Below are 13,811 nucleotides of genomic sequence, written 5' to 3' on the forward strand. Positions count from 1 at the left end.
GTATTGTCCAGCCCGCCAGTTAAGATCTGTCTCACAAACCCTGCTTTCTATGTCCCCACTTTCAGAGGGGAGGTGGATCACAGCCAGAGACAGGGCTTTTTCAGTAGTGGCACCTCAGCTATAGAAGACCATCCCCCTTGAGGCTTGCTTGGCTACCTACGTTTATTTCTTTTAGGCACTAGGCCAAAATGTTTCTATTCACTCAGGCTTTTAACTAAGGAGTTGCTCTTTTAACACTGTTTTAGTCTGGGAACTGTTATTTGAAGCTGTCAGTGACTCGTTGTCTATATTTTTTATGCTGGGCTGGGTTTTTAATGCTGAATTTTAATTAATGTCACTTAATTTTTTTATATATATATTTTGCAAGCCCCCCCACCCCCCGCGCCAAACAGGTTTTGAGGCAGCATAAAAATGTCCTGAAATAAATAAATACATAAATAAATAAAGGTATGCAAGTGGCAAATATAATACTGACATTAATGCATTATGACTGTCTCTTCATTATACTTGTCTCTAATTCCCAATCTCTTAATTGTTTCTTCCTTTGAGAGCTCTCTGTACACAGCCACAGCCTTTCCTCTTCTCTATATCCAACCAAACACTCCAGATCTTCGACTTCACTGATGCTAGCTGGCAACTTGAATTCTATGACCATACCAACAGTTAGAATATGTAGCTGCTTTTGTGAAGATGTGCAGCTCTAAATGTAGCACTGATTTTCCCGCAGTAGTTATGATGTGTTCCTGAAGCCTTTGTGCTCTTTATTTCAAGACGTACTTGTCATTGCCACCCATTCTCATTAGTAGGTCGCAGTCCTTCCATTAAAAAACACACACCCTCAAACAACCCTCCCCCCCCAATAAAAAAACAGAAGAAGGTGATCCCTCACATAAGAAGAAAACTGTGTTCTCTGGTAGCACATAATAGAATAAGCCAAGGATAAATCAATAGACAATGGAATCAGCAAGCTCTGAAAATAGCTGCAGGCAGCCATTGGGAAGCTCATTTCCTAATTTCACAGCAGGGGCTGGAACATCTGGTCAACATAGGGGTTTTTTTTCCCTTCCAAAAGGAAACAACTGCAGCCCTTCAACCCAGCTCCGTAACTTAGGGGAAAAAATCTTGACGGTTTTGGATCTGACTGTGTATGCTGCTAGTTATTTTGTTTTTGTGGTAGAAAAAGAGAGCATTGAAGGATCTCTTAATATTAGCAGTGCAGTCCTAAGAACACTTTCCTGGGAGTAAGCGCCACTGAATAGACCTGAGTAGGAGTCTGAGTAGCCCTCCTGTCTTCATATCATCTGGGGTGTGTTTATCAAGAGAATGGTTATGTTTTACAAAGCAAATGCTGCATTTCTAATTCTACATCACTTAAAAATAAAATAAAAAATGTATTATTTACTGTAGATCTTTGAAGCACTGATTATCTTCCTACTTGATCCTTGATTTTTAGAGTTTGAACAAAAATCTTGTAGGAAAGATAGAGATGGTGGTTGCCTATGCTGCGGCAGGTGTGTGGGCTAGGTTGTACAAAAAAGTACTAGAAAGCTGTTACTTCCTTGCCAGATATTTTTGTTAGTCTTTAAGGTGCTACTGGACTCTTGCCCTTTTCTACTTCCTTGCCAACGTTACCAATTACCTGGATTAACAAATGCAAAGCCAATTAACATTTTTTGTCATAGCAATTGGAAGTCTAGACAGTAAACCAGACAATGAAAAATACATATCCACATATGTTCTCAGAATATCTATGCTAAAAAGAAGTAATCATTATGACATACTACTTTCTGCTCAAGGTAGCAGTCCCATGTCTTTCTCCTCTCTTCTCCACTGTAACTTCTAATAATTAGCCTGAAGTGCTTTTGAAACATTACAGCAGATGCTATAGAACTGATTTTAAAATAACAACAACAACAACAATATAATATACTCCCCCTTTTGTTCTGGATCTGATTTTTCTGCCTCTCCTCTTCATGAAAAACAATGCAGTTTTCTTGGCTAACTGGAGGGAAATTCTATAAGTAAATAAGCTCTGGCCAATCTGTCTTGTTCTAATGCTGAGGTTTGACTAGCTAAATCTTTAAGGCCTGGAGGCATGTAGTGCTACCAACCAGTTTAGGATAAGGGAATAGCTTCTAAAAGGGAGACTAGGTGAGATGGCCTTCTGGATCCTAAGGGTTTCCACCCATGAATGTATTTACTCAGTGGGGATTAGCACTGTGCCTCAGGTAATGGTTATGTCAAACGCGAAACTTTGCTGCCCTTGCATTACACCTATCTTAACCACACATTATTGTGATGACAGCTTTCATTTTCTTATTTTAAGGATTCACCTAGTAATTCTGTGACAGGATGTAAGCTTAATTTAAACATCCTTATTATCAGATTTGCCTTCAGGGATCTCATCATTTATCCTATTACTGGAAATGCCAGTTATGTGTTTACTTGAGATGCCTGTATTCCCTCATCCCATGCCATGGTGTGTTTTCCTTAGTCAGAGATTATTTGACCATCTGTTTTTGTTGAGATACAGGGTAATTTGCAGGAAGAGGAGGCACATAGGAGAAGTTTTCTCCAAATAAGGAAGGTTTAGGAAAGGATTCTGAGCCAGGAGATCGCTCACTAGCAACCCATGCTTCCTTCCACCACTGCTTTAGGAGGTGGGAGAAGAGTAACAAATATCATGGCCATCTTGCAACATGATATCACTTCCAGGGAAAACCCAGAAATGGCGTCACATCATTCTAGGAATCACTGGATTCCTAGAGAGAGTTGATGTTACTTCTGGGGGGAAGCCATAGAGTTTCTAAGAAAGTGACAGTGGTGCCCCCCCCCCCATGTACCTTCTCCCCAGCTACTGCCAGGTGCCCACCATTGGGTGGCAACTCTAACCAGGCAGGGAGATAATTCAACACTACTCTGCTAATACTGATTTGTTGTTTTTCTCCCTCTCCCATAATACTAGAACACAGGGCCATCTGCTAAAGCTGGAGGGTGAGAGATTCAAAACATAAAAGGAAGTATTTTTTCACACAATGTATAGTTAAATTGTGGAACTCCCTGCCCCAGGATGTGGTGATGCCTGCCAGCTTGGAGGGCTTTAAGAGGGGAGTGGACATGTTCATGGAGGAGAGGGGTATTCATGGCTATTAGTTAGAATGGATACTAGTCGTGCTTCATACCTATTCTCTCTAGTATCAGAGGAGCATGCCTATTATATTGGGTGCTGTGGAACACAGGCAGGATGGTGCTGCTGCACTCGTCTTGTTTGTGGCTTCCTAGAGGCACCTTGTTGGCCAATGTGTGAGCAGACTGCTGGACTTGATGGGCCTTGGTCTGATCCAGCAGGGCCTTTCTTATGTTTTTGTGTTCTTATGTTGATTAAAGCTCATAAATGTTTTGAGATTTACATTTTGAGAATCACCATAATTCAAGATGGTAGTTGTAGATCAGTGGTAGAGTATACATGTAACATTCACAACCTTCCAAATTAAATTCCTAAGTAAAGAATAATTGGCAGCAGATGTCGGGAAGGACTTCTGTCTGCCTGAGACCCTGTAAAGTCTCTGCTCATCAAGCTGAACTGCTCTAAGTGGGCTAACGGTTGACTCAGTGTAAGGGAGCTTTATATGTTCAGTTAATGTTTTTGGAATGCTTCTGGTACAAGCTAGTACAAGTGAAGCAGGAGATGCTGCAACCAGACAGAGTTTTAAAATGACAATATATCAGATGTCTCAAAAAGGATATTGTTGAGCTGGAGAAAGCACAAAAGGCAACCAAGATGATTGGGGAGCTGGAACACCTTTCCTATTAGTTAAGGCTGGAGATTAGCTTTGGTCACTGTGTGGTCCCTGCCACTTGGGAGGAGGCCAACCCTACAGCCCCCGACTGGGCATGTCCAACTGCAGGTCTCCCCCAAAACCCCTTATTGGGGTCCCCAGCCTGGAAAAAGGGGGTTCGCAGGCCGGCTTTTCCCCAAAATCGCCAACCCATAAAGTTGTGACAAACAGATATAACAAAAAACAAAGGGAGGAAGGGTAAGTCAAAGTCAGCCGAGAACTGGCTGAGCCCCAGAGCAAGGCTGGCAATGTATACACGACCGGTGAACCTGAGTGAAAACCTCAGGTCTGTCCTGCAGCTAGCTGGGGGAGCGAGGGGCCTGGGTTCTGATTGGCCCATTCAAACGAGGCTGGGGCGGAGCCCCGCCCAGCGCGGGCCAGCTGAGCAACGAGCCTCCGCCATTTCTCCCATGCCTCCGCATGAGAGCAAAGCGAAGCAGGCTGCCCGCACCTGTCACCAGACTGGCCGGCCCAAGCGGCCCCAGCTGCCAACGTGGGCGAGGCGGGTAGAGGTGCACTGCCGGCGGCCTCATCCCAACACCTTCGCCTACACAGCAAGATAGGAAGCCAGCCAGACCTCCGTCTCCCGGCGCAGCCCTACAAATGCAGCTCCCGGCCAACGGGTGCTGTTGCTTATATTGTTATGTTCTTATGGAGAATAGCTATATAGACTGCTCTTCACTGTCATGTTAAGAGGCAATATACCTCTGAATACCATATGCTGTGGTCATACGGGGGAAGGACTGTTGCCTTCTTCCCATGCTTATGTGCTTCTTGTAGACTTTGGGTGGCCATTGATAGGAACAGAATACTGTACTAAAGGAATCTCTGTTGTGATCCAAATGGAGTCTTCTTGTGTTATTAAGGTCATCCAGTGAGATTTGACTGCAGTTTAAAATACAGGAGCATCAGAAAGTAATTAAAAGTAGAAACAATAGACATATTTTCTGTGTTTTCCTTTCCAGCCTTTGGAGGATATATCTGGATAGGATTATTTGCTTATTTGTCGACTTGAGAGTCAGTGAGCACTGTAATACATTACTTAGGGAAGCTAAACTGAACAACTGGAGGAGGGTAAACATTATAAATTGACCGTAGCTAATCCAAGAAAGATCACTGGCTACAATTAAATATCATGAACAGTATTTGTGTTGTGAACAAGTTAGGAACTCTTGACTCATCTCGCTATGTGTGGTTGAGAAATTGGAGACTTCGAGTTCAAAGCTAAATGTAGTTTGTTCTGACTGTAGTTTCTTTTTGTGTTTAACTGTATGAAACAACAAACTGAAGCTTGTTCTCTAGCTTACAAATCAGGTTCTGTTGACCATAAAATATAATAAAGCTTCCTAACTGTAACAAATAGTGGCTTGTTCATGATATCTGAATGCAGCGATTGACTACTGGAATAGAGATCTCCTTTCCTGTCCCCTTTTTATTCCTCTTACAGCTAGGTGAAAGTAATAATATCAAATATATGAGAGATTCCATAACTATAATTTGTAAGGTTTAACAGCCCTCCTTTTATGTACTTTTGAAATATTATTCACATATATATAGGGTTGCAAATACCCACACCAGGGATCTTCTTCACAAGGAGAAAAGCAGGTGGGAGGGCTATTTGAGATGGATAGAGGGCAAGGAAAGAGAACTCCCTCTCTCAGCAGGCATTTTTCTGCTCAAAGTCACAGCCCCTCAAAGGGGTTTTTCTTCCTAAGGAATATCCATGAGGATATCACTGCATGTCTTCTTGTGGGACAGGAACAGGGGTAGGGATGTGCTGTGCATACTTTGGTGTGTTTATGAAGAGCTGTTAGGAGCCAGCGTGGTGTAGTGGTTAAGAGTAGCAGACTCTAATCTGGAGAACCGGGTTCAATTCCCCCACTCCTCCACATGAAGCTTGCTGAGTGACCTTGGGCCAGTCACAGATCTCTCAGAATTCTCTCGGCCCATGCGGAGGCAGGCAATGGCAAACCACCTCCGAATGTCTCTTGCCTTGAAAGCCACCACAAGTCAGCTGTGACTTGACCACACACACACACACACACTCACACATATGAAGAGCTGGCTATTACTGAAAGCAGGAGTTTGCCGGTCCCTTACTCCTTTAGATATTCCACTAGCATTGTAGTCTCTAACAGATGACATTTGGAGCCAGTGTAAGTGCTCTGTTTTTCCAGCGGATTTTTTTTTTTTTGGCTTCCCAGGAGTTTTTTTTTTTTCTTATTGGACCTTAAAAATAGCCTTCCTATTGATATTTCTGGCCTTTATGGAAGAGTGAGCTTCCCAAGATAAGCTTTATTTGGTTCCCTTTAAGTAAACTTGGAGAGGCTCAGGGTGTTTGCTTCTGGTCTTGGGGAGGCTTACTGTCAGGAAGTCTTAAGATCTACTGTTCCTATGTAATTAATTTAAGAACAGTCCATGTAGCATATAGCAATGCTTTCAAGTGGGGCATGGCATTACAAATATTAAAATACTTTTAACAAACCGACTCAGGCGAGCTTTAAACAGTTACACAATGCCCCCTCTTAATAATAAAGAGTAGAATTGTCATTTTCCACTGTATTACAAATAATAATACCTGCAAACGGTATTGATCTTGCTTCCCTTGCTTTCATTCATTCTTTCTTTCTTTTCTCTAGACAATCCATGTCGCCATTGTCTGTGCTGGATACAATGCCAGTCGGGACGTTGTCACGCTCGTCAAATCAGTGCTATTTCATAGGTAATGCCTCTTCCCCTTGTTGCGTGTTTCTTGTAAAAGATGATGACATATGTGCCTGCTCCTTCTACACACCGTGTGTGGGTGATACCATGTCTCTATCCAATACCAAACAATATTATTCCTTATCTAACGTTTCTTTATGCACATAAAAGAACTTCATGCGCCTCTGGAGTTCCATGGGCTTTGCCATTCTTTCTAACGGTGGGAATCACTCTGAGCCCAGTGGGGTGTGTGAAGCTGTTGCAGTATTGCCTAGCATATGATTGTTGACTTTTGTGCTTTACCCATTATTTTTAAAACAGTAGGGAGCTTGCCAAGCCATCATAAAGTTCATATTGCATGTATCAGGACCCTGAGGTGGGTTGCAGGGCCCCCCTATTGAGTCATGGAGCAGCCATTTTTTGCTAGTTTTTGGAAGGACCTACTGTTGATATGTGCACATAGAGGGCAAGAGCATCATGCCTACTCCTTCTCTTTACATGCATGCTGAAAGGAGCCTCAGGATGACAATGTATGGTGTGGCACAGGCAGGTTCAGACACACACACATCTTTCTCACTGAAGCTGTGTGTTGCCTTCTCTGTCTGTTGTCCCCACCTAGCCTGGTTTTGCTACTCCTATGGGTGGCTTCAGTACAAAGGGAAATGGCTATAGGGACCTTATTTCTCATTAGAGATCCCTGACCATTTGCCAGATGTCTGTATTTGGAGACCAATTGGATATAATGTCCTCAGCTGGTCCCTTCTAGTAGAGACAATCCAAAATATTTGGGTGTTCCTCCTTCATGTGGTTGTTCCAGACGGATGCTCTTTGCCACTATTGACAGGGCAGTTATGCACAGTGAGGGTTATTGACATATTCTCTGCAATATTATAGAACAGTGGCAGAGGGATATCTTGCGCCTAAGCCATTAAGGGCTTTGTAGATCAACATCAACTCCTTGAACGGTGCACAAGTGACAGTAGGGATGAGTCTTGATAATGGAGGCATGTTGTAATGTGATCTCAGGAATTCAAATCCTATCAGGCTCATCATATTCCACACATGCTGAGCCTTCTAAACATTCCTACAGGCAGCCATACACATAATGAATTGCAGAGGTCTAGTGTAAAAGCTGAAATGGTGTGAAATGATGGTCACTAAATCTGAAGCTGACAAGACGATATTAGAATTTTATGTTGTATTCAACGTTGCTACAAATATATATGAATTATATTCATTGCAAAGTTTTTTTGTTTCTTTTATATCTTGCATAGATTTGAATTGTCTTCTTTTGTACTATTAAAAAGACTTAATGTTGATGGGTGCAGAAGCATCACTTGTTAATTTCAATTATGCATTCCCAGAATTTTGCAGTTTCTCAGAGCAAAAGCTGTTGCATCCATTTCCTTACATGAACAGGCTGACATTATTGCAGCTAGATTTTTCACATTATTCAAAAAAGTAAAAATTTACATAATAGTGATTAGACAGGTCTTGGAAAGTACTCTGGTTTTGGGGGGGAGGGGGTTCTGGGTTGGTTGACATAGTTTGGTTTAAATGTAAGAAACTAAGTTGAGCTTGGTATTAGTTGGCTTAGTTCCTGGCCACCTAAAGGTAAGCTTTAAAAGTTCCTACTTGTGTGTGTGTGTGTGTAAAGTGTCGTAATGTTGCAACCAACTTATGGTAACCCAGTAGGGTTTTCAAGGCAAGAGACTAACAGAGGCCATTGCCTTCCTCTGCACAGCAACCCTGGTATTCCTTGGTGGTCTCCCATCCAAGTACTAACAAGGGCTGACCTTGCTTAGCTTCTGAGATCTGATGGTATCAGGCTAGCCTGGGCCATCCAGGTCAGGGCTTACTGTGCACTATGCAAGAGAAATGTTAAATGTGACAATTGGGCCATTTTTTCTACCCAAGGTAAGATTCAATAAATTGTTTTTACAAATAATTTCTTATGCTTAAAATAAGGTTTGTTTCTTTGATTCCGTTTTTGATATAATTGGTATGTTCACACTTCAGAAAATGTCACAAGCAACTTTTTTCAATAAAAAGGCAGTGCTTTGGTCTTCTGAAGTGGCCATAGCATTAAAGGTCAGCGCTATCCATACACAAACACAATCGCTTAACCAAGAACCTCCTCTGAACACAGCACAATGCTTGTCTGGGAAGCAGTAATTAAGGTGACAAGAAAGAAAGGACATTTCGATTACCAGGAACCAAATGCTGCAAACCAAACACTGATGTAGATCTTCCCTATGCAATCTTGAGCAATTAGGTGGAACGGTTGCACTTGAAAACGATTGGCTCAGGAGGTTGAGTTGCATTATCATTTTATCTTTTAAGTGAAAACTGGTTTGGAGAGGTCTCATCCTCCCCTTGACTAGGGCATATCACCAAGAAACTATAATTCAGTATGATTAAGGCAGCCAGGTGAGCCGGAAGAACTGAATTACTGGTGTGCCGAGGTAGCGGGAATGACCTGTTCAGTCATGTGAATCAGTTGAAGGATCATAGAAGTTTGCCTTCTCTCTACTGTGTTCTTAATTCTGAACTGTTCTTGGCTTTCATGATCACCAAATTTATTTCCATACATACTAAATATTTTGAACGGAGAAATGTGTGTACTTGCAAATGTATTGCTCAGATTTCTTCGACAAGATGGGTCTCCTGATAATTAATTTATAGCTACAGTTGACACTTTACTGGCACAATGCTACCAAGTGAAGGAAAATGAAAAGATAATGCAGTATAAACAAAATTCAGGTTGCAAGAAAAACAGAACATTTATAGCTTGAGTATGCATTGACTCAATTCGTATGACACACCAAACCATGGTTTAATTAAACTAACTACAGTTAGTAGTGATTTGTGCTAACGTGGGCCACTCAGCTATGGTTAGTGTGCCTCAAGCAGTGATCTGAAAACATGGTATGAGGTTGATTTTTTAGCAACAGTTAGTCTTTACTGTGGTTTCTTATGGTGTACAAATGCAGATATTCTGTCTTCTTGTCTGGTGATGCCCCTATTGCAATGCAGGCTGGATTCCTGCTTAAACCCCCATTGGTTTGGCTTACTCCACACCCACCATTTGCATGCAGGGAGCCAACAGCTTGATGGGCTGTATAGTACAGCACAGTGTAAGATCTCCCACCTTCAATGTGCTGTACAATGCTGAATGATGTACCATTGGCCTAATGACCAGAGTCAATCCCTCATGCCACCTTTCTCTCCTGCAGACCCACCAGTTGCCAGCATTTTCCAGTTGTTCCCAGAAGTGAGGCCGTGCCATCACCCGATGGTGATTTTTTTTCTCCCACCCCCACCAGGCATAGGGTAGCCCTACTCACAGTGGAATTCCTATGAAATTGGGACCAATGAATGCATAAAGGCTTCTGTGGCCATCAAACATTATAGGAAATCCAAAATAATGGCTTATGTGGCAGACCTCTGCTAGCCTGGCCACTGGGAGTGGAGCTCCCCCCGCCCACGGCCCGACTTGTTGGACATGTGCATCACAGGAGCAAAGCAAGGGCAGCTAATGATCCAGGGATAGAAAGAAAGGGAGAGATGTAGGTGGCCTGCAGGGAAGCCAGATGGGCATGTGTGGCCCTGCACAAGCAGGCTGGGTAGGGGCATGAATACAGCTGAGAGGAGGCATCCAAGGGGTGGACCCAGCACCAAGAGTTTGATGCTGCATTCTAGGGTGGGACTACAAAGGAGCTGTAAGGTATAGTCATGGACTAGCAAAGGGAGGAGAGTGATGCAACTGCTAACTCCATCAGAAGTACAGGTTACTTTGATAGGCCTACATGGAAATAAATAAGGCCCATTGGGGAATTGCTACAACTGAAAGATTTCTAATGTGGCCGTTGCCTGCATACCTTGCTGCCATGGAATAGGGGCTTCCCCCCAGCCTGCTCCAGCCCTCCATACTGGCCATCAGTGGTCCAATCTCCAAGTGACTGTACTTGGAGACCCTCAGTTTCTTTCATTCCTGCTTCTTACTCTTCTTACCTGCAGTCAGCTAATTGTGGCAAACCAATTGTTTGCCATCACATCTGTGTTACCCGAAATGCTCTTTGAATGGGGAATTAGCTAAGCAGATCGGTAACTTTAATATTTATATAGTGAGATTTCAGCCAACTATACCAGAGCTCATTAACTGTGACCTTAAGAATAAAGACAGACAAGGGATTCCGAATTAAGAGAGTTTATGTCGTTTCTTTCATTCGATGATGCAACACAAACATACAGAAATACTAAGAAATAAAAGGTAGTTAAATAAGGACGGATGCCAACATGGCAGGAGGTCGTTGATTGGGAAATACTGCACCTTTTCGAGATGAGGAGTTGTCCAAGTTCCAGTAGATAGCAGAAAATAAGAGCAAAGGCGGGGGCAAGGGGTTCCCGTAGACTCGGCCAGTGAGGCAGGAGGGAGCGTGGTCAAGCTGCGCAAAACCAGACCAACAGAGTAATGGCAAGTATGCCAGGAAAGACCTAAGGTAACATTATGGGCTGTGGGCACCCCAGATATACTGTTTTTCTGGGGGCGGGGTGATGGTATTACCCCTCCTAGGTTCCCAGGTGACAAAAGGGGACAAAAAGGATTAATCTTCGGCTGCTGGGGTGGGGTAGTGAGAATTTAGAAATCTATTCTAATTCCAATGGCTTGCACAACCCGGGAGATCCTTGCTGAAGTGCTTAACGTTCTTGAACAATAGGCGCTATCTCTGCTAACGTCTGGAGATCGCTGCTGCATAGCTGGAGGAATGACTCATCGCTGATATCAGGATCGTTGCTGATTGCCCATTACGCTGCTGATGTTGCAATGGGAGGGGGGTATTGGCACTGACTACGTGGCTGTCTGCTTTCCACGTAATGGCGTTGGCTGGAACAGGGATGAACAGGAACATGGAGTCTCTCAGGTTCACTGGAGATTGCCCTTGCCTCTGCTTCCTAGCTGTTGGCTGCTCGGAGCACACAGGAGCGGTCGTGTCAGTTTCACTGGCGTGCGCGCTAGCCTTCCCTGTAACGTTTAGGGCAGGCGCGCGGCTGGAACAGTGCTCACACATAGATTGTTTGCGGGTGCCATGACCAGTCCGGGAGTTAGGCTGCCCGTATGCTTACATCTGAATCAGCCTGTCATGGTTTGTACTTTACCAGAAATCTGGGATTGCAAATAGTGGTTTAAGAAGAAGAAGAGTTGGTTTTTATATGCCAGCTTTATCTACCACTTAAGGAATAATCAAACCGGCTTATAATCACCTTCCCTTCCGTTCCCCTCCTCACAACAGACACCCTTTGAGGTAGGTGGGGCTGAGAGTGCTCTAAGAGAGCTGTGACTAGCCAAAGGTCACCCAGCTGGCTTCATGTGTAGGAGTGGGGAAACCAACCCGGTTTACCAGATTAGCATCCGCCGCTCCAAACCACTACACCACATTGGCTCTAATGTAGGGAATAATGTAGGGATGCCACAGATTTCTTAGTGAACCTGTTCAGCAGATGAGCTTAACTAGTTCAATACTCATGATCAGGCTGTAAACCGGACAGGGATATATTTGAATTGCATTGAGCAGCCCAAACAACTGCTGGACAAGTTTACAGCTGCTTGTTGGTCAGAATCTGACTCCCAGCTGATTGGGGGAATCAACTGGAGCCTGGTTCTTATCTATCCTGCTCCCTCAGTGAAAAAAATAACACAGTAAAATTGCAAAAGGAGTTCTTTCCTCCAAGCTGGGCTAAGACGAAGCAATTCTTTTGATCTCTGCATTACAAAAGGGAGATAAAGAACATGTTTATCTTTCCTCCCTTTCAAGGGGGGAGGTAGTTGTGAGTTTCCTGCATTATGCAGGGGGTTGGACTAGATGACCCTGGTGGTCCCTTCCAACTCTATGATTCTATGAAGCTGGGCAGGGACAGCTTTTAATCTGTGCATTGCAAAAGGGAGAGGAGAAGGAGATGGTTTCTCTCCTTTGCAGCTTTGGCCAACAGCTTGGGGTAAAGAGAAGGGCAATTAGCTGAAATTCTGCCATTTGCTGCATCTCAACAAGTCTGGGAGGCAGCAAATATTCCAGGATGGGAGATCAAAACAACCACACTTCCAGATGATTGGCTGCAAGCTGGCTCCTGATACCCCATCCCCTAAAAAACCTTGCTGAAAACAGAGCAAAATTTCCCCAGCAAGAGACGAGAAACTGACTCCCCACTGATCCCTCATCAGCGGTGAGTCAGCTTCTGATGGCTGCAAGAGCCTGTTCCCATGAACAGGTTCCAAACAGTCCAACAATTAATTAGCTTCCTGATCACCACTGTAGAACTGACAGTGAGCTGAACTGGTAGGTGCTTGAGCATCCATAGTTTAACCACGGTTTGCAATTCCGGTTCGTAAGAAAACTGAAAACCATTGTTAGTTAGTTTGGCTATAATACAATCTATGGTTTGCTGTGAACCCACAAATATTTACTTGGCAGGGTGGTAAAAGAAAGGAAGTAAAGTGTGTGTGTGTGTGTGTGTGTGTGTGTGTGTGTGTGTTCACATTCAGATAAACACCAACGATCCTCCAGGCCTTGTCACCAATTAACAACCACTGTTGCCATTACACTTGAACCAAACATAGACTGCATGGCGAGAGGAAAATATAATCTGTATCCACTTGTATACAGAGTGGGTACAATCTTTAAAATCTCAAATGGGTATAGAAGCACAATCTGTCTTCTTCAGAACATGGAAAACATGATAAACCTTATATTTTGGCTTGTTGTTCCCCAAACCCTAGAGATTACAAGCAGATAAAAGAAACTGATAGATGATGGTGCTGCCTTTTATTTTTGCCTCGTCCAGTTAAGTGCTTCGAAACTGCAGTTGAAGTTTCAGATGAGAAAGAGTTTAGTCTCCAGATGTGCAAAACCTATGTGCCAATTCTGTAGAAAGCCTGACAACTTTTCAAGTCAATTTGACACAATTGATCAGGTGAAATATGATTGCACTCAGGTAGTTGTAAGCCCCAATTATGGGCAATGCTGCATAGATGGAAGGTTGAACAGTCATCCATCAATCTTCAGCTTCCGAATTGCTGTGTTATGCCAAGCCTACGCTTTAAGTTTCTGATGCAGATACTTTCCCAGTGGAAGCTAGGCTAGGAATGTTGCCTGCGTTGCTTGAGATAGGCTGATGTTATGCTGGCAAGACCTATCTTCCTTTTTGTTTTACCTTTCAAATGAACTGTCAGTATTTCCTACCCTATGGCACTGTTCACACTTTGGTTTGTCA

The 13,811-nt window shown here is 43.4% G+C and overlaps 1 protein-coding gene across 2 annotated transcripts in view; it reads left to right on the forward strand.

Annotated features, from left to right (window-relative positions):
* Positions 1-13,811, forward strand: part of LARGE1 (LARGE xylosyl- and glucuronyltransferase 1) — a 307,843-nt gene that overhangs the window by 53,010 nt on the left and 241,022 nt on the right. For both annotated transcript variants that reach the window (XM_056845910.1, XM_056845911.1), the window contains exon 3: positions 6,479-6,561. In XM_056845910.1, coding sequence (XP_056701888.1) covers positions 6,479-6,561 — 83 coding nt within the window. The remainder of the gene's footprint in view (positions 1-6,478; positions 6,562-13,811) is intronic.

This window comes from Euleptes europaea, chromosome 3 (assembly GCF_029931775.1).
Source record: "Euleptes europaea isolate rEulEur1 chromosome 3, rEulEur1.hap1, whole genome shotgun sequence".
In the NCBI taxonomy this organism is placed as follows: domain Eukaryota; kingdom Metazoa; phylum Chordata; class Lepidosauria; order Squamata; family Sphaerodactylidae; genus Euleptes; species Euleptes europaea.